This window comes from Diceros bicornis, chromosome 3 (assembly GCF_020826845.1).
Source record: "Diceros bicornis minor isolate mBicDic1 chromosome 3, mDicBic1.mat.cur, whole genome shotgun sequence".
Taxonomy (NCBI): domain Eukaryota; kingdom Metazoa; phylum Chordata; class Mammalia; order Perissodactyla; family Rhinocerotidae; genus Diceros; species Diceros bicornis.
The window spans coordinates 42,077,796-42,098,640 of NC_080742.1; the positions used below are offsets into that span (position 1 = coordinate 42,077,796).

General features: G+C 36.6%; 1 protein-coding gene across 1 annotated transcript in view; it reads right to left on the reverse strand.

Moving 5' to 3' along the window:
• MEOX2 (mesenchyme homeobox 2) overlaps positions 1 to 18,147 on the reverse strand; it is a 61,314-nt gene extending 43,167 nt beyond the window's left edge. Inside the window, exon 1 of the mRNA XM_058568792.1 lies at positions 17,572 to 18,147. Coding sequence (XP_058424775.1) covers positions 17,572 to 18,085 — 514 coding nt within the window. The 5' untranslated portion in view covers positions 18,086 to 18,147. The remainder of the gene's footprint in view (positions 1 to 17,571) is intronic.
• Between the last annotated feature and the right edge of the window lie 2,698 nt (positions 18,148 to 20,845).

The window sequence follows — 20,845 nt, forward strand, 5'->3', positions numbered from 1 at the left end:
TACCCTGCATTTCATATCTTCATTCTTCAACAAGGATCCTTATATTTTTCTCCAAGGGTGATTTGATCCAGGTCACAGTCTAAGATTTTCATGCACTCATGACTTCAGAAGTGGAAAGTAAGAAGCGAAAGGAACTGAGGCAGGTGTCGTGCATTTTCTGAAACTTTCCTGGATTTCTCTGGATATTTTCATCAACTTTGCTACGTTTTTATATCCTCAATCATATTGTTGCCTTCAATTGTTTCCATCTTTGTCTTCGCTATTATGCTGTGGACCCTTCCAGAAACCTCAAGCTGTTCTATTCATCTTAGTGTACCCACAGCATAGAACCAAGTCCCTGGCACATAGTAGGCATTTAGTGAATTACGTCTGAGTTTGTGAATTATGAAGCTACTGAAACACCTATTGCATTGGTGTGTGTGTCCAGGGCCAGGGAGAGGATAGGTTACAATGTGACACTAATTACCATTTATCTAAATAATTCTCTGAGTTTCTCATTGTTAAGGAATTCAGCTTGATCTACAATGCTAACGCTGCTTTCTAAGGTTAATAGGTGATTCAAAATGAAATGTAATTCTATTAGAAAATACAAAATGAGAGGTTTTTTTTAATATTAGAAGTGTAGAGAAAAGGTGAGAAAGTATTTACGTGCTGAGAATAGCACAATTACCTCATGAAAATTATGGATGCCCTTTAAATAACATATTTAAATTTCCTATTGGTGTAGTTTGGCTTTCTCATATCCTGAGTTTTCAAGGTAAAATCATTCAGTTTGGATGTCACTTATTTCCACTATGTACTAACATACATTTAAGTACTTTATTGCGTTTAACTAACATACTTTAATTAGTGATGCTTTTTTTAAAATAGAGATGCTTTGCATATGCAGACTTTCTTCTAAATGTACTCTATAAAAAAAAACAACAACAACAAATCTTATCTCTATTTACTGTGCCCATGGAAAAAGTGCACCTTTTTTAATTGGAAAAAACTAAGATTTATTCATCTAAAGTAAAAAACAATTGCCATTAGTAACATAGATCACCACATCCATACTTTTACACACCAATGGCCACCAATATTATATGAGCAAATTTTCAATATAGAAATAAACTTATAAATTTCACTCACTGAAAACTACTAAAATGTTTTCTCTACTCTTCTACACGGCCAATAAAACTTTATTACAAACTATATTCAGTCTGGCCTGATTCTGTTCCAAAATCTCTTAAAAACCATTAGAGTTGCCCAGATACTTATGTATGCTTGGCCCAGTGCTATAATGTGAGTATTTGTTTTTTGTGTTCCTAAGATAGCCTGAATGCCACCACTAACATTTTTCTACATTTTCATACTTGAATGTACACTCTCAACTCATAAATTTTAACATGAATGTATCAGGGATATCTTTGCTTAATATGTAGTGTTAATATTGCTTTTCTGCCACAGATCTCTAGCCGTTCAATCATCAATTAATTTTACAAATTAATCTCTATTAAAAATGAATCCACTGATGAATAGTCCTCCTGTTTCCCACATACTCAAGACTCTGTGGTTGTGGCAGCTTAATTGTGTAATGTATGGCCACAGCCAAACAGGCCCAGATGTTTAACAGTACAGATGTTAGGGCTCCCTATTCTTCACTCTTCTTTGCATTTGCTCTTTTCTAATGCCAACATGAATACTTCATCTTCATTTTCTTCCCAAAAAGTTAAAAATCTCCTCTAATAGGCTCTTCTGGTTGTCAGCTACCTGACTTGCAATTCTGGAATTCAGACCGGGAACTATAAAAGAACAAATATTTTGAGAGGCTTTAAAAGTTAATAATTCTTTGTCATTAATTGCCACTTTCTGATTCTATTAAGTTTTCATATTTTCTCCCTGGAAAATCTAGTCTAATTCCTGGCATGTTCCCCACCCTTTCCCAGAAAAATGTTCTCCTCCCTATTCCTCAAGAGGCCTGGAAGAATCTCCCTAGTTGACCTTACATTTTTGAATATGTTTTCATTGTTTGCCTTCCCACTTCCAAAATTCTATTTCTTTTAGTGTTCACATGCATTATGTTGTATTTTACTTCATTTTAATTCTGTATTTATAATTCAATAATTTAATATCTCTGATTTTGCTTTTATTTTGATAACTGTCCAAATCCCAGTTTTATCCATTATGTTTGACTAATAATTAAATTAGGATACACTTTGGCCTCTTCAAAACCATGAATGTGTTTTATTTTTGTAAACATTTGGTTGAGTAAAGCAAGCATTTACCCAAAAAGTGTTTTAGCACAATAATACTCCTTACATTTTACTTTCAGATATGCTTCAACTTTTACAGTTAATTTTTAACTGTATTTGGCCTAATGTGGTATTTGAATTCTCATCATCTCTTTGTCCACTTGAGGAGGTTCTCATCCTTGATGACTCTTTCAGTGGCTAAAGAGTAAGGAAGTTTGTCTTTTTGTCAAGAAGCCCTGTTCAACTGGACTTTCTAACAGATGGAAATTTTCTATATCTGAACTGTTCAATACATCGGCCAGTAGTCACATATGGCTAGTGAGTACTTGAAATGTGGTAAATGATACCAAGGAACTGATTTTTAAATTTTATTTAATTTTCAGTAATTAAAATTTAAATAGCCATAGGTGGCTAGTGGCTACCATACTACACAGCATAGGAGAGTATTATGATTATTGGTGATACACACAGATATACAAATGACCATTTCCAGTAAATCTGTAATTTTTATTGAGCAACCATGTCTGACATTGCTCTGCATGTGCAGAAAAGGATAAGATTTAGAATACAGAGTCCCTGCCTCTTAGAACTTTTCAACCTAGAAACAGGAATATCCTAAAATAGTAGTTCTCAACTTTGGCTATACATTAGAATCACTCAGGAGTTTTTTAAAAATACCAGTGACCAGGGAAATGATAAAATACCTGAGATTTGTTTCAAAATAATTGAGATAAAATGAGGGAGAAGTGAGATGTGAGTGCCATGTGTTGATAAATATTGAACATAATGGACACATGAGGGTTTATTATACTATTTTCTCTCTTCTTTTAATGCCATAATTTTTCATTATAAAATTTAAAAAATTTCAGCTCTAAACTAGCTTAACTTAATCATAATCCATGAGGCATCAGTATTTTTTGAGTGTCTAGATCATTCCAACATAACATCAGTGTTGAGAGTTACTGGTGTGAATAAAGAAATTTTATGACACCACGTTAATGAAAAAGGCCAGAAGCATGGAGAATCTGAAAGATATTTTTCTTTATGAATTGAAGGAATTATTGAAATAGAATCAGTATCAGAGTTATAGATAACAGAATTTTTTTAAAATGCCAAAATGTATTGCAATATGCATTCATTTTAATTCTTTTACAGAAATAAATGCTAACCCACTTGCACAAGTAGGCTTATTGCAAAACTTTCCTTTCATCAGTTTATATGATATGTGACTAAGCTCAGAACCACAAGTGAGATGATTTTGTTGGCTTGTGTGCCCCTCACTGTCATTGTTCTTCCCTTACTGGCCAGGCCACCTCATGTGTGGTCGCTTGTCAGTGTCTCAGATCTACATTCTCCAATCACGTAGCATTGTTTGAATATGGTTAACCAGTCATACTCAAACCAGAATGATAGACAAGCCATCATCGATTGAATCAGCATCATTATATCAACGTCCTCATAAAAGCAACTTTTCATTTCTTTTTTAAAATTCAGTTTATTTGACAATAATCTAGTTTTCTTTTTCAAATCAGCAACTATATTTGTGCAACTGTCCAATACTACAGTGCAGATTGATTAATATTCCATATTTTTTTCCAATTGCCCAAGGGTTTCAAATTTAATTTAATTTTTTGGCTTTGTTAGACAGACACTTAAAATACTACAATTACTTGGCTGTTTACATTGTGCAAAAGTTCAACAATACACAGCATAACCTCACAAAATGTTTATAGAATCTCATGTCTCACCCAAAAATAATGGAATGAGGCATTTCCATACGTTAACAGGAAATTGGGTTTAATAATCACTAAATTGTTGAAAATATAGACACTTTCCTTTATTTATTTATTTATTTTTGTGAGGAAGATCAGCCCTGAGCTAACATCCATGCTAATCCTCTTCTTTTTGCTGAGGAAGACCAGCCCTGAGCTAACATCTATTGCCAATCCTCCTCCTTTTTCTCCCCAAAGCCCCAGGAGACAGTTGTATGTCATAGCTGCACATCCTTCTAGTTGCTGTATGTGGAACTCGGCCTCAGCATGGCCGGACAAGCGGCGTGTTGGTGCGCGCCTGGGATCTGAACCCGGGCCGCCAGTAGCGGAGTGCATGCACTTAACCGCTAAGCCACGGGGCCAGCCCCTCACCTTCCTTTAAAATGTAGATGTTCTTTGCTGACTTATGATAAAGTTTTTAATAAATGCATATTTATTTTTGTCCTGATTTATTCACAAATGGTAAATATATACCTAGTAATCACAGGTATTTCACTTTGAGAAAGTATCCATAAAAATCAGTATCCATAAAAATCAATCAGAAACAAACACAGATAATTACGTAAGCTGGATATTCATTAAACTCTCCTATGGATTGCCCAAGAATCTTTTGAATTTTCCCTAGTACTTGACTTCTGGAATCAAGAGTCTCAAAAAAACCCTAATATAGATAATTCATTCATCATTAGTGAAGCATTTTCTGTGCCAAGCATTTCTATACCAAGGACTTGGGTGCACCTAACCTGATGCTGGAGATAGCACACTAAAAGAAAAAGAAGACACTGACTTTTCCTTTGGGAGTGCATTAATTCAAAATCAAAGACTAGAGACATGTGACATAAGAATAGCAAAGAGAGGGGCCGGCCCGGTGGCGTAGTGGTTAAGTTTGCACACTTTGCTTCAGCGGTGCGGGGATCGCAGGCCCGGATCCCAGGCACAGACCTATGCTCAGCTTATCAAGCCATGCTATGGCAGCCATCTCACATATAAAGTAGAGGAAGATGGGCACAGACGTTAGCACAGGGCCAATCTTCCTCAGCCAAAAGAGGAGGATTGGCAACAGCTGTTAGCTCAGGGCTAATCTTCCTCAACAACAAAAAAATAGCAAAGAGAACCACGAGGTAAAATTTAAGTGAATTATTATGCAATATATAGACACTAATGTGGTAAGGGAAATGCAATGAGTAGTGTAGGGTAGTATTGACCTGAGAAGGTGTCACAAGCCAGATTTTAATGAAAATAATGACTATATATTGGAAAAAGATATTATAGACTACAGGATCAAAATACAAAATAAATCTGGTAGGCAGTATAGAGCTAAATAGACACACACACACACACACACACACACACACAAGTACACGTAAAACTAGCGAAATCTGAATAAGGTTACTAGATTATATCAGTATCAGTTTCCTGGATTAAATCAATATCAGTTTACTGGTTATGCTATTTTATTATAATTATGCAAGATATTACCACTGTGGGAAACTGGGTAAAGAGTATAAGGAATCCTTCTGTATTATTTCTTACAACCGCATGTGAATTTACAATTTTCTCAAAATAAAAAGTTTTTTTTAAAGGGGTAGGCATAAACAAGCCTATTGAAGAAACATTGGTTAAAATAAAAGCAAAACCAATATCAACAAAACCCTCCCAGCTGGTCAATAAAGCCTTTAATAATTGAATTGGGAGATTGCAGATGGAAGCCCAATAATTTATAGCCCTAAGTTCTTATCAAAGGAAATTAGATAGTAAGTATATGTAGCATGTCACTAGGTGTTCTTGACTAAATGGGAGATGCAGAAAATACGGAAAACTTCTTGAATGCAGCTACAACTATATATATGTAGGTACCTACATTAGAAAGTATCAGAACATTGTTTTAAACTAATGTTTAGCCTTGTGTTCCAAAGACTAAATGAAGAGATCACTTTGAGAGGAAAATACTGCTCTAAGTCTATCTTTCTGATTCTATATAAAATATATATGAGATTGTGTTATATATTAATTATATATTATATTTAATTATATATAATATATTATATGATATATATTAGATGTATATATCTGATAGTAAACAAAATTTGGTTGCGTACAAGAATCAGTACAGGTAAAATCTAGCAGTGTATCATTGGTGGACATTGGCCACTCCATGTGTCATATACATCAAAGCCTATAATTAAACATTCACATTGTAAGTGTGGAATAATTTCAGTTTAATGTAGACTTCCAAGAAGAGGAATGACAGAGTCAAAATATTACTATATGTTGAATATACGATTACATTAGGGAAACATGAAAAGATGTAAAGATACTCAGAAGAGAGCTACATAAGGAGTCCCGGGGAGAAAACTAAATGAAGTATAAGAGACATCAAAGTAGGAACAGGAAAACAAATAGAGAAGGATGTGGAACAGAATGGATTTGGGCCGAGCTGTGTAGGAAGAAGCAGCATAACTGAGTCCTGAATATAACTTTAGTGGAAAAAGAGAAACCATCAATTGAGACCATTAATGTGAAGGCATTTTGAATGTAAATTAAAATTATGTAAAAGAGAAATTATTTTTTATTACTTTGGTAATGGAGTTGTGTCTGGACAAAAAAGGAAAAAAAAGTCTCTTTGAAGAACCAACTACATTTTTCATGCTTAATTTTGTGTTTTGAGAGTCTAGTTAGAACTAAGGATCTGGAATTAGCATGAGGGGTCAGTGTTAGTGTGTTCCAGAGGTTATATGGTCAGTTGTATTGGGGAGGAGCAGATGGTTTTGGTGTTTACAGATTGTGGGGAAGATGGGTGTGGGCAGGAGCCGAGGAGAAACAAGGAAGACACGTCTGGTAAGCAAAGACAAAATGGCCAACTGTTAATATTTTTGAGTATCTTCTATGCAAGAAGATTGTATTCAATTAAAAAAAATAAAATCAATACTTATCTAAGAATGGAGATAAAGTTAATGACTTGAGACAAGGGAGAGTTGTTTCGTGTCTACCTGTAGGTATTTGTTACTTTGAACACAAAAAGGAAAATACATTACGGGTAAAGCTCAATTTAACAAAATTTACTTCTATTAAATTAAACATTTTAAAACAGAAAACAGATCCTTCAATTCACAAACGGCTGCCCAAAATATGCTTCTGTTTACATAAATATCTATTACTTATAGACATAATATAGCAAAGTCCATTTGCACATTGCCAGCTATTAAACTTTAAGAAGCTTTGGTTCATTGTATAAGGTGTCAAAAATATGCAGGCACATTAGTAATCGATAACAAGAACTACATCATTAGAAAATTGAAAGTAAGAAAGTACAACAGTGTTCATATTCACAAAATAAGAATGAAAAATGACTGAGGTAATCATAAAATCAGAGAGAGGTGGTTTACACCCAAGTAAAGCACTTGGTCAAATTCCATTTTATTCACTCAAAAGCAGTAGCCAACATTTTAAATGATGCTGAAATTTATTTTTATTGGGAAGACTAAAAACTTAAGGCTTCAAAATATTTTATGAGATTTTCCTTTTAAGGGCACTAGGCTGAAGTCAGGATATGGAAGTTCAGCTGCCACTACTTGGCTGAACGGACAGACATTACTTAACTCCTCTGGGCGCAGTCTCTCATCTAGGAAATACACTCATTGAACTGGGTGATGCCTTGCATCTCTTCTAGTGTTTCGATCACTGAATCTCATGATCTGTTTAAACATTGTGGATTACAACTCGTTAAGAAAACTGACAAATCAAGCCTACTCTGAAACTCAAGAGGAACGAACTAGACAATACAGTTGGCCCCTTCTTGTCACTGGTGTGTATTACTGAACATTGACTGTTTTGTTCCTCTTCCTGTACCCCTCTCCCTACTCCCTCCCAAGCCTCCCATTATCTAACAGAGAAGCAACCGCTAGCCCTTTGAACTTCTCTCATTTTAGGGAATAAATTGCTGTGAATCTAGGAGATTTGAAAAAGTTAACTCTTGGTACTTAGAATTTTAATACAGCATTTGATCCTACTGTTTATTCAAAAGCAACTGTCACAGACTATCACATATAATAATTTAAAATTTCTCTGAAATACATTTCTAAATTCCCCACATTGAACAGTGGGTGTAGGAGAGGTGACTAAGCTAAATAGAGTGAAAGTGGTCAATCGTCCAGGACTTGCAACTCAGGCAAGTTTTGTTGTTCTCTATCACCTCAAGCTAAGCAATAATTCTCAAGAATTTATTAAATATAAATAAATACACAAATTATTTTCTTTGAAAAAAATAAATTATTACCACAATAAAACTGTTTTTCTGCATTTTATGTGAAAGATAATACATATTTAGTTTTTTGTGATATTTGCCATTCTTGAGGGTCTCCGAATAGAACCATCAAAAATAACAAAGAGCTACAATACATCAATTCTCTGTGGAATACACTTTGTAATACAGCAGAAAAATGTCATGCCCAACCTTCTAGTTAACAACTGAAACAGAGACCTGAAATTTCATTGTCATATTTAAATCCCTTTGGTTTAAGTTCTGTCCCTCTTGACTAAATGCCCCTCTGCACATTCCTCTTGAAAACAGGTGTTTGAGGGAGAAGTGCCAGGAGACACCTGAGAAAGGTTAGGAGATGTCCAAGCCAAAGAGGCTACGGAATGGGAGTCTTAAGTCCTCACCTTAAGAGAAGGCAACTTGAGTCTCTTACACAACTTGGTATAGAACTCACCATACATTTCAGGAAAATGGCATGCAATTTACAACTCTAGGGACCATTGCAGATTATTTTAAATCTTTAGCAATCTTTTAGGCAAGCAACATTTCCTATACACTATTAGTAGTAAAATACAAATAAACAGGCAACATAAGGCAGAGATTGTTTTCAGATGGTGCACACCACAACATAACTGTACTTACATTGATATATGATAAAAATAACAATTAACACTCACTGAGCCAGACATTGTTCTAAGTGCTTTATGTTTATTAACTCACTTTAACTTTTAGCAAATTAAGGTACAGAGAGGTTAATCACAGGTGGTAAGAGAGACAGATGTGTTCTCCCAGATCTACTTTCAACATTTCTCTTCTGTGGCCTGCATTCCTTGTGGGTTGACTTCTATAAACTTCATCCACTGAGACTCGTGGGCTCTGCTTCTCTATCTTCTGATTACGTTTGGCCAATGGGAGGCAACAGAAGGAGACTGGAAGGCATGAAGACAGATGACTGGATATCAGCTGCAATCGTCCACCTAAGTTTCCAACTTTGCCAGAAGGCTTCTGTCCTGCTGCTCTTACTGGATTCTGGATTATTGTAAAAGCTCCCTCTATTTGTCCCCTCAGATTTACAGGAGCTAATCTTTTCCAGTTGTGGGCAGACCCTGGGTGATTCACCATTTCCCGTTGCTTCCCTACATAGTGTCCACCATCAAATAGTCATCATCAAACTCTCTTCAATTATCTCTTTGAATGTACCACCTATTTCTTTGTCTGATAGGTTGACTGAGAAATAAGATAAATCCTTTATGATTTATCAATTAATGGCTAAATATGCAAAAACAAAAAAAAAGTGTTGCTGCTTCTTTCTGTTTTCCCAAGCATCTGATTATCTAAGAATAAACTTGGTAAATCTCTACTTTCAGGAACAAAGAATAGTTCTGGAAGAAAAGGTATCTATAATTCCCTGAATTTGAAGGTTGACATTCAAAAGATGGTAATCCTGGAAAAGTGGGTGGCAGCAGGCCCCAGATCTGGATGCCTAACCTCTGGCTTGCCTGTCATTTCAATCTGTCTCAATAGTTTACATCTAAATGCTGTCTAATTCAATGCATTCAGACCCGTTTATATTTCAAATAAGAAAAAAAATCCCAAAGTAAACGTAGCCTGTAGTTGGGGAGATTTTAATTGTTAAAGGCAGTAAACATACTGAGAGCGCATTTTACTTTTGAAAAATATTAAATACAGAGATGTCACTTAATTTCAATCTACCCGGTTAGTAGTAAAGCTCTCTTTAGATGGTTCTTAAAACGTGAAAGCTGTTTGCTAAACTACTGGTGTCCTGCAAAATCAATGCCACCTTTTATCTATTTAGTTCCCACTAAGTTTCTGATGGCATGATTCTATTTTCCTGAACCACATATTTTAGCTATCAAAATAAAATCAATCACTTGTGAAATTTACTTGGTATTCATTGTTCATCTGATAAGTCACGGCCCATTTAAAGTTTTTTTTTCAACTAATAAAAATACACCTTGGTTTAGTTTGCTAGTTTTTCAGGAGGCTAAGAAGAATCATCCACGAGTTCACTGTGCAGTCCAGACACTGTAAGAAGCTGCCTCTACAGACATTGAATACATTTCACCACTACATTTGCAAGTAACTATCACTTTGCAAAAATAAGTTTTGATTTGGGTGTCATTTCTGGCAAAGCTTTAAGACTATATTTTCAAAGAGCAAAATTCAAGGGCTTTAAAATTCTACTGGCATCCACCAACCTAAGCTGGACCCTCCTCTAGGTTTCCGCAGGGCCTGAGAGAGAAATGACTTCATCTTAATCATTTTCTTGCCCACAGTCATGTAAGATAACTGGAGAATTTTTTTTCTTGTAGCATTATGGGAATCTCTTCAACTGTGTGGAGAATAATGAGCTAGAGGAAGAGAAAAACAAAAGAAAACAAAAGCTGCAGGGGAGTTGACATATTTCGCTTTAATGACTATCATTGATTACCAGCTTCAGCCCGTTGAGCTCTCCACACAGCTGTATATGCTTCAAGCCTAATATTTTATTTTGTAACTGGAACATTTAACATCATACTAGAGACTCTAATGTGAATGTTCTAGTGCAGATAATCTGTTATCAAGAAATTAAATTTGGAATTCTATTTCTCTCTTAGTGTTCATATATCTTTATATAAATGTATTATTTTAAAGTGTGCTTTAAGTATAGCTGCCATGTCCTAGTTAATCCAACACCCTCCCTGCTTTCTTTTTACCATTAATCTTTCTACCAAAATGCAGTAGAAACTAAAAACCATGAAAAATAAACATCTTATATTCATAATTTCAAGGAATATAGCCTATCCAAGCTTCAAGAAACATACCTATAACATCTTAGAAAGAAAGCTTATGAAAACAAACAAGATATTTAAATACATTTGAAAGCTTCAAATTGAATTGATTCTATGAAATTCTGAAGAGCAACAATATTTGAATTTAAATCCTTAATCAAAACCCTAACATTTTTACCACTACAAGTTATTACCTACTAAAATTATATTTGCGGTAAAAGTAAAAACTCCAAGGATGTAAAAATTAAGTCACCAAAATACACACAAATATTTTAAAATCCTTAAGCTTTTAAGGTAGTGATAACTTTTAAAAGTAGGATAGCAATAATAACATGTAAGTTAAAGATCCAATTTATTAATATTTAAATCTATATAGTATAGAGAGAGCAAAGTGATTATATTTTTGAAATAAATATAACTTTCACTTTCATATAAACCCTTTCGAAAAAATGTATACATATAATACAAATTTTACCTGATTATTCTTGTTCATATGCACATGTAAGAGACCAAAAAGCATATCATAAAATATTTTCAGAATCCTATGAAAACCAATATTCCAATATACAGTACCAAATTTACAGACAGTAAGATGTATAAATTAAGAAACATTATATTGCTGTGGAAAATGTAACATTATAAATAAAGGTTTCATGAATAATGGGATATGTTTTTATTGTATATTTAAAATTCCAAATATAGAAGAAAATTAATACTTGACCCATTCAATCACATATTATTGTATACTTTTATCAAGTAATTTTCTGTTAATTTAGTAATAAACATGTCAAAAGGTTTTAAATAGAAATATTTACTCTGAAATATAATAACAACGTCTGAAATTTATACAAATGATTCAATAGATATATTATTGATTATTTTGTATCATAAAATAACTTTCTTAATGAGAAAACAAATTCCCCACACTTTTATAATGTAAGCGGAAAACCATTAGAGAAAAGGGCATCAGATTTAAATTAATTCTGCCTCAACACAGGTAATGCAAATTGAAGGCTGAGACCTGAATGACCTTTATCATTGTAAGTTTTACTCCATGAGAGCAATAAAATATTCCGCAAGGTTATTTTGATACTCAAATATCAAGTAGATTTTGAACCTCACCGATGGCTATGATTTAGGAGTAGCGTAGAGAGCGTTGCGACCAACTTTTCTTTATTGTGTTATTCCATCTCTACTTGGGGGTTTCAGCTTAATACAGCTATTCCAAGAAATAGTCATAGGAGCACTTTCTTTACAACCTCTACAAAAAAGCTTATTATTGATAACTAAACCATATTAATGACTAAAGCACATACTGTCAAGAAATACATAGTGACAATAAAATGTGTTTTATTGCTTAAATATGTTAAATAGGAAATGCATCATACCTACCTCAGTTTCTAATTTGTGGACTTTGGTCTTGGTTTGTGTTTCATCTTTTTTTTTCTTTTTCTTTTAACCATTGGAATCAATCACTAATACCATAACCCATGAAATGTAATTTACCCGACCACTCAAGAATTAATCCTTCTTATTTTAGGATTTCAATCAAGGGGGAAAAAATGCTACTCCTGATAGTCTCACTTCATGTGCTAATCTATTTTCCCCACAAAATGTTTTATTATAAAAAACAAAATGGCAAAAATATAGAAAACTTGAGAGATAAATCAATCACAACTATTAACTCAACAAATATTAATTAAGGAATTCCTGTGTATTTTATTTTCTAATATTTTTCCATCCTTAGCATTTATCATTCATAGATGTTGTAATCATTATAGCAATGCTTGGAAAAGAGACACGCTCCGAAATTGTACAAATAAATTAGTGAAGTAAGCATAATCTAAAACTAAAATATATTATTGTATTATATTGGCTTTTCTCATTTGAAATAAAATTCTAAAAAGCCCTCACATCTTTGTTTTGTGTTTCTGGCTGCCATTTTTAACATAGTAAATGAAAAACATTGCCTAGGATATATGTATTTTAAGATAGTAAATGAATAAAATTGGCACCATTACCAGGCCAAGTACATGTAATAAATTTATAAGTGGGGATTTTTTACATAATTCAGCTATTTATTCATCCATAAATTTTTTTCTCAAATGAAAAAGTTAATTCATCTATTAAATACGGAATTAATCTCCCAAATTTCCCCAAATCTAAGGGAAGAGGTTGATCCCTTTCGCTATTTCATTTTTGTTTTAAATTAATTTCTTACACTGTGTAGGTCTTACAATAAATATTATAAGTTATTATAAATTGCAACGCTGTGATGGAGGGTCTATGTCTTCAAACAGAGAGGGAAAACGAGGTAATGCTTAAAATATCTTTTTCAGTTTATTAGTGGAGATCAGTTTGCAAGGTGCCAACATAGTGGTTTCCATTGATAATTACTGTTAACAAAGATTAAAATTTTAAATATTTAGTACCTGGTTTTTAACCCAAATGAAAGTTTTAGCCTTGCATTTAATACTTTTCATTTTCAAATGAACTATATAAGGATATGTACACAGAACTGGAAACTATTCCTATTTTTATTTGCATTCTTCCTTCCATTCATTGTTGACTTTCAACAATAGAGCACCTTAATTCTAAAGGAATTGCTGCTCTTGACTTTTTGAGTGTAATCATTTGAGAATACTCATGTAGGTCAATGGTACTTAGAATATTTTTTATGTCAGGTCACTATTTAAAAATGTTCATGCCTAAAATTAATCTATCACTCTAAGAAAAAGACTGAAAATGATGTATTTTTTATTCCATAGATTTGAGACATTTAATTGTTTCATATTCTCTTATAATCATCAAGATCCAATAGACTCCTTTTTAAATTACAAAGCAAATGCTGAAAAGCTATAGTCCAGTAACACAGAGGTGAATAATAAAATAACTTTTTCGTTTAGAAAACATGATGATTGAAATATCTAGAAAAAATTACAATTATAATATCAGAGTTAAGGTGGGTAAGACATTACTCTGCATTTAACTTCCAGCTTATTAATGTAATACTTGCCTGTCATTCTGGACAGTCAAGCATATAGACAGATGTAACTAGACAACAAATATTTTATGATCTTGTAGTAATAAATAAAATATTTTCAATTTTACAAGAATCTAACGATGCAGAACACGGTAAAATGCATATCCTCAAATCATTTCCTTCCCTGTTTATATAATTTTGATTTTTTATGAAATATGTACTTATATTCATTCAATTAATTTGAATATTAAATATTTACATATTTATACTGTATATTACCTACATAAAAACTAAAATTAGATTGATTAATCTATTTTGGTTATTTTAACTGAAAGTGGGCAGTTTATACCTATTACTTCATTGCTTGGAGTACAATCAAACGTAATTGAAGCCAAGTAGTTCACACTATTTATAGATATTTTTTCAGAATCACCTGCTTTGTACAGATTGTTTTAAGTACAGTTGTCAAGTTTTGATTTTTTAAGAGTTCCTTTGAAGGCATGGCAGATGTTGGCTTGGCTAATAATGCTGGAAAGCATAGCAGGTTCAAAGTTGCAAAAATGTTTGACACATAAAAAAAGTGTGATTTTCTATTAAACTTGGTTATTTTCAATTGTCAATAAACTATAATGGAAGCCTAAAGTCCATAAATATTTGTTTCTAGACCCTTACACTTCTTGAGTTTGTATATGTGTGTGTTCATGTGTGTTGGGAAGGGGAAATGCATGTAAATGCATGCTGGAAAATGTTACATATTGTAGTTTCAGCATCATTACCATGGATAAAAATTTAGGTTGTTTTTCAATATTTTCTGGTGCTTAAAATTCTATTAGAATTTCACACAGTCATGCATGCATGCAATCTGAGTATTAGACGCAAGGATACAGAATTTTGGTTCCGACTTTGCCCTGGATTTATGTACTGCATTTACTTTCAACTAGAATACGTGGCAATTATAAACTGCCTAACAAATATAAATGATTTCTATTATACACGATGTGACTTTCATCTAATACTATTTCTTTTTAGTTTTAAGAATTCAGAAATTAATTTAATTTTATTTTTTTGGAAATATTTAAATATTAAACCATGCTATAAGCAATGAGAGACTTATGTGTTAATAATATATCAGAATTATAGTGATTTCCTCCATTGCTTTAGTTTCTGCTATATCAAGATACCTTTATAATACTATGAAATGAAATAACTATGAACGTAAATTATGGAAGACCAAATGCAATATCATCTCAGGAGAAAGATATCTTGAATTAAAATCTACCTAGAGAGCTAACAAATATTAATTAACTTGAACAGTGAAATTGGCACTAAATTTTATTTTCAATGAGCATACATAGATTTAACCAAAAACTATTGTGAAATTTCCTTTTAAATAGTCAAAAGTTCTTTCAAAATATCCCATCAAAGAAAATATTCATTCTAACTCCCCAGTGATTCTATCTTTGGTGATGACTAATTGTATTTCCCACTCAAGATGTAATCTATTAATACTTTATGTAACTGATGCAAACTTTGGGGATTGTTTGTTTTTTTCAGTACTTTAATTATCAGCTTCAACATGTAAAAATAAAGTTATTTTGTTATACGGTTATTTCCCACCAAAACAGGGTTGCACTATTAATATAACCAATTTTTTAAGAAAGTTGTTATTAAAATAATTTAAAGGAACCCACTTTAAATTCTTTAAATTTAAATTAAACCCACCAGTTCTTAGATCCCACTTTCTCTGTTTCTCCCCAACCAAAATAACATGTGCCTATATGAACATTCAGTTTGCCGTAAGAAACTTAGGTGTGTTTGGTTCAGTTCAGGAAGCATAGGAACAATCCATCACATAGGTTTCTCACTGCAGAAGTAAAATGAACAGTAAGAGCTTCTAGTAATTGCAGAAGTGCTGCTGACCAATTTGAACTGGGATCTGCTTCCAAAAAAAGTTACACTGATATCAAATGCTGAGTCTATGAAATGATCACTGCATTCTAAAAATGACCTTTTTTTCTGGTGAAGATGGAAACCTTCTTGTTATGATTAACCTTTTAACTTTGTCTTAAGAGAGTTTCACTTATGGTTAGTAAAAACCATTAAAAATGAGTGATACTGCTGGTAACTTTCTTAGATATAAACTAATTTGTGATGGAGCATTAAAAGTTCACCTCTGACCTTGTAAAGTAAAAGTTAGATTTTAAGTTTGTGATAGAAGAATCCATCTCATACTAACACTGAAGAACAAATGATACTATTGCTGCAAAGGCACATGAGAAATATGCAGTTCAATCATTGTCATTTATGTGGGATCTTACCTAAAGCATTATAAAGGATAAACATTTTCCAATCTTTCAAACCAATACCTGGAATTACCTTCTTAGGACTGTTAAACCAATTCCGCAAAGGAAGAAAAATATGTAAATATTATATTAAATGACCCTTTCCAAAAAGATAGGACGTATGTTGCGCTATTAGCTACAGAAGAAAACTCACAAATTCTCTGATCGTCAAGTATCTTAACAACTTCATAATGATACAGATAAGTAACGGCTTTGAGGAATTGTCCGTAAAACTTTAGTTTCTCTAAATTGCTTCAATTTAGTTGGCAGCCTGTGCCTTCAAGCCTCCGCGTTCAGTAAGCTTCCCGTTTTGCGTGGCTGCTCGAGTTATCCCTACGTAGATCAGCGCCTTCTGCGTGCACCCTCGCACACCAGCCTCAGGCACATAGCGAACTAGCACTACCCGGATTGTCGTTTGTTTCCCCATACTTGTCTCCGATAATACTCAGTTGGAGGAGGATTTTACTTTCCACTTTAGAAATTTAAATTAGCACCACACGAATACAACTACTATTAAGAATCATCACTCTTCAAGAGTCTGAGTGTGTATTTATTTACAATTTTCTGATACGTTCCTTTAAATCCTCTGAATTCCTAGATTATGTCTTCTTCCCCTAGAAAGGGAAATTTTTACCATTTGGAATAGGCTGCTATTTAAAGAACTCTGAAATCAGAATATTTTCAAAAAACGACAACTTATTTTTTCTCATACTCTCTGCCAAGTTCCATTGCAAGTTCCAAATATTGTGCAATAATTTGGAAATCCAGTTAACGATGGGAAAAATCGAGCCACTCGGAGTCGGGAACTTGCAAGGGAAAAGTCAAGGAGCGGCACCCGCACGCACGCCCAGCGGACACTGCATCCCAGGGTGCACTCCCCTCCCCATCGCTCAGAGGAAAGGTCACGCTTCGCAATCGATTTCACATACTGTCACTTGTTCTTTTTTCTTAACTCTCTGGTAAACTAGTTTGAACCTTGGAGGGCTTAGCGCTGTTGGCTGCAGTGTCGCCCTCGGAGAAACACGTGCCCCCAAATAACAGGACCAAAGCAGCCCCGCCGAATTTGGCGACGGGGAGTCAGAGAGGGCAACAAGACGTGTACCATATTCCCTGCCGCCTCACTATAGTGCGAGAATCCTCCCTGTCATCTCTCCGCCCCCTTTCGCCGAGGGTGCCTGGTGCATCCTTACCTGAGCTATCGCTTTTCCTCTTGCCGCCGCTTCTCTTCTCCGCCTCAGCGGGTGACAGCGCCTGGCGGCCGTAGTCCCCAGGCGCGCACGCGGCCCCGGTCGGGGTGCTGGAGCCCAAGCTGGAAGAGTTGGAACACAGGACCGGTGGGCTGCTTCCCAGCTCCGGGGGCCCTCCCGAGTCCGCCTGGAGGCAGAGGCTGTGCCGAGCTGCACTCGGAGGGGAGGACATCTGCGGGAGGTGCCAGTTGGTTTGCAGAGCTTGGTGCTGTTGCTGTTGGTGGTGGTGATGGTGATGATGGTGGTGGTGGTGGTGCCCCCTGTGATGCTGGCTGGCAAACATGCCCTCCTCGTTGGGGTATCCCGCGATTATGCAAGACGAGGAAGAAGTGGAGAGCTCGGGGTAGGACATATGGTCAGATCTTCCATGGAGGGCGAGAGAGGATTGGGAGAACGGGTGCAAGCCTTGCGCGGTGGCGTGAGGGCTGCGCAGGCAGCCAAAGAGCGGGTGTTCCATAGCATGCAAGTCTCGGGTTCCAGGCAGAAGACTTCACGACGAGTCCAAACGCCACTACCCTCTGTCACTTTTCACTGAAAACCGTGTGACTTTTTCCCTTCCCAAAGCAATAACCGCCCGCGTTTCTGCAGAGCTCGGATAATCCCTGTCCTGAGCCCCAGCGGCCAGCCTCCTTCACATATAAACACTCGGACCTGGAGGAGCTTCCCTCCGAACTACTCAGATGTCAAGAGTAGGAGAGGTTGAAGCCAAAAGAAGGTGGTCCCAGAGAACAGCTTTCAGGGGGAAACGGCTCTGAGAGGTTATAAATAGAGTGTAATGTGAGCTGGGGGCTGGCTTAGGAGGCCAGCGCTGACCACATGCAAACTCCCTCCAAAACTCCCGCTCAGTGTGCGCCACGCGCTCCGAGTTCCACTTCCTATCTCCGGCTGGACGCACGCAGCGCGTCCACGCCCGCCGGCCCCCGCCAGCCGCCAAGGCTGCAAGCGGCGCGCCTGGCGCCTAAACCCCAGCCCCGGCGGGCGTTGGCTCTCCCCTCTCGACTCGGTGCACCGAGGCGCGCCGCGATGCCCGCCAGTCGCAACCCCGCGCCCAGTGTGTGGCCCGCTCACTTCTCTCAGGAAAGGTGTCTTGCTAATGCCACTTTGGCACTGTCATCTGCAGGAGAACTAGGGGTGCGCTCAGCTCTTGAAGAGCACGAAAGGAGCAGTAGAGTTGAGGAAGATCAGAGCTAGTTTGGCGCGCGCTCAGAGAAGTTTTTCAAACTTCGCGTGAACTTGTGCCCTGGACCAAGTGACGAGCCTAGCTTTTTGCAGCTGGTATCTGTGGGTGGGTTGTTAGTAGGTTCGGATGCTAGGTCCGAGGTTGCAGGGAAGTTCCCAGCGGGCAAGAAAAGGCCAGTCTCGGTGCCAAAAGGAGAGGGACCTGGTGGGGTAGGTCGGAGGAAAACGTGGGGCGGTGGCAGTTGTCGATATCCAGACCCTGGTATCCTCACCTGCGGTGCCAGGTGTGTACTCTCTTCCCCTGGTTTCCGCAAATGTCGTCTCTGCTTTCCGCAAATTACCTCCCCTCTGCTTTCCTGGTCCCACTCAATTTCCTAGACACTTGTCCACCAAGAACTTTTTCTGGGACAGGAATATTCCGAAGCGATTTCTTCCCGGTCACATGAGATGTGTATACTGCACGCACTTTTCCAGTCTTTTCCCTCAAGAGCCAGCCCATGTCCCCTCATTTCCCTCCAGAAATCCACCCTCTCTTCCGCTGGAAAATAAATCAGCTAATCGCAACCCTTCCCACCCTCCCCCCAACCCATGCCATGGCTCCGTTTATTGAAAAATATTGCACTTGAATATCTCCCAAAGTTCACTATACCTGGGTGCTTTAGGTCTCCTTGGTTACAATCTTGCATCATAGAAAATGAATTAGAATACTTGCCACCAGTGAATTAGTGCGAGCGACGGCTGATACCGCCACTTTTGATGCTGCCACTTGCTTGAGGGGCGACACTGTCTGCTGGGGGCAGAGTCGTTTGTTTACACAAGGCAAGAAAGCCTCGTGTAATGAGCTGCAGAACAGTTGAGTCCCGCCTGGGACCTGTCGCATCAGGAGAATATTGACGCTCACCTATCCCGCCGGGGGACCCCAAATGTGCCACCAGCAGCGTCGCCCCGCTATTTTCATTGTCTCAGGTGTCCAGAGGATGGGGACCAGGTCTTTGAAGTTGTTAATGGGATTAATGGGGACAGCAAACTGCGCCAGCCATCTGGCTTGAATTAGGAAAAAGTATTGATTAATCTGTGAGAAGTGTCCCCAAGGCAGAACCTTTTCCCTCGCCCAGTCCCTCAGGCTTCAGCCTATCTCCCTTTTCTTTTAAGCCGTACTGCAGAATAGTGGCTTCGCAACAAAGCTTTGCATCCATATGTAAGTCCGAATTGTTTTCCATTGCTTAGAGGTGGGGTGAGGCGGGAGTGATCAGGAATTCTGAGATTTGTAAGTGCTGCTTTCTTTAACGGAAATTGAGCCCTATTTTGAGGGAAATTAGTTTTGCAGACTTCGTTAAAAAAAAAAAAAAAAAGCTAAAACTTTTGTTCACCAGCTGCTCAGCTTCTCAGTCTGGGTCTGAGCTGGAACCTGCTGCAAGCGTTTGACGGTAAGACTTTCTTTGCCGATATGTTTTGGGAATCTAATCTTGCTTTAGACTTCGAAAGGGGGTGTTCTTCAGGTTGCACGTTTCTAAGGGTTTTAACCACTCGCAGGATGGCGTCCAGGGCTTAGACCTTAAGAATGTTTCTTTCTGCCACTCCTCATGCCCTTGACTCTTTAAGGATAAAAAAAGAGGGACTATATTCTTCTAATATCGTCGGAATATTTTTTGAATTTTCATTGTGTTTATGGTTTCAATATGTGCTCTGATATTAAAAGTTGAAGTACAAAGAGCCACACTAAACTTCCCAAACTCGGGTAACTAACTACTCCATGGATTCTGGGTGGAAGCATTAAAGGCTTTATCCAAAGAGAAATTTAGGCACCCACCTCCATAAACAGTAACTAGAAATATTTACTGAATATAATGCTGTCTACTAAAAGCATTGTGGAAAATGTCAGACAAGGCTAACTAAAGATACACTTGATCTGCACACATCAATAAAAAACATCCATAAAGGTCCTTTTGGTTTGCATTACAGTGGTTTGGAAGGGGCGAAGCAATTGGGAAATGAATGGATTTGAATTTAACCAGTGTGTTGCAGGTAACTAGCAACT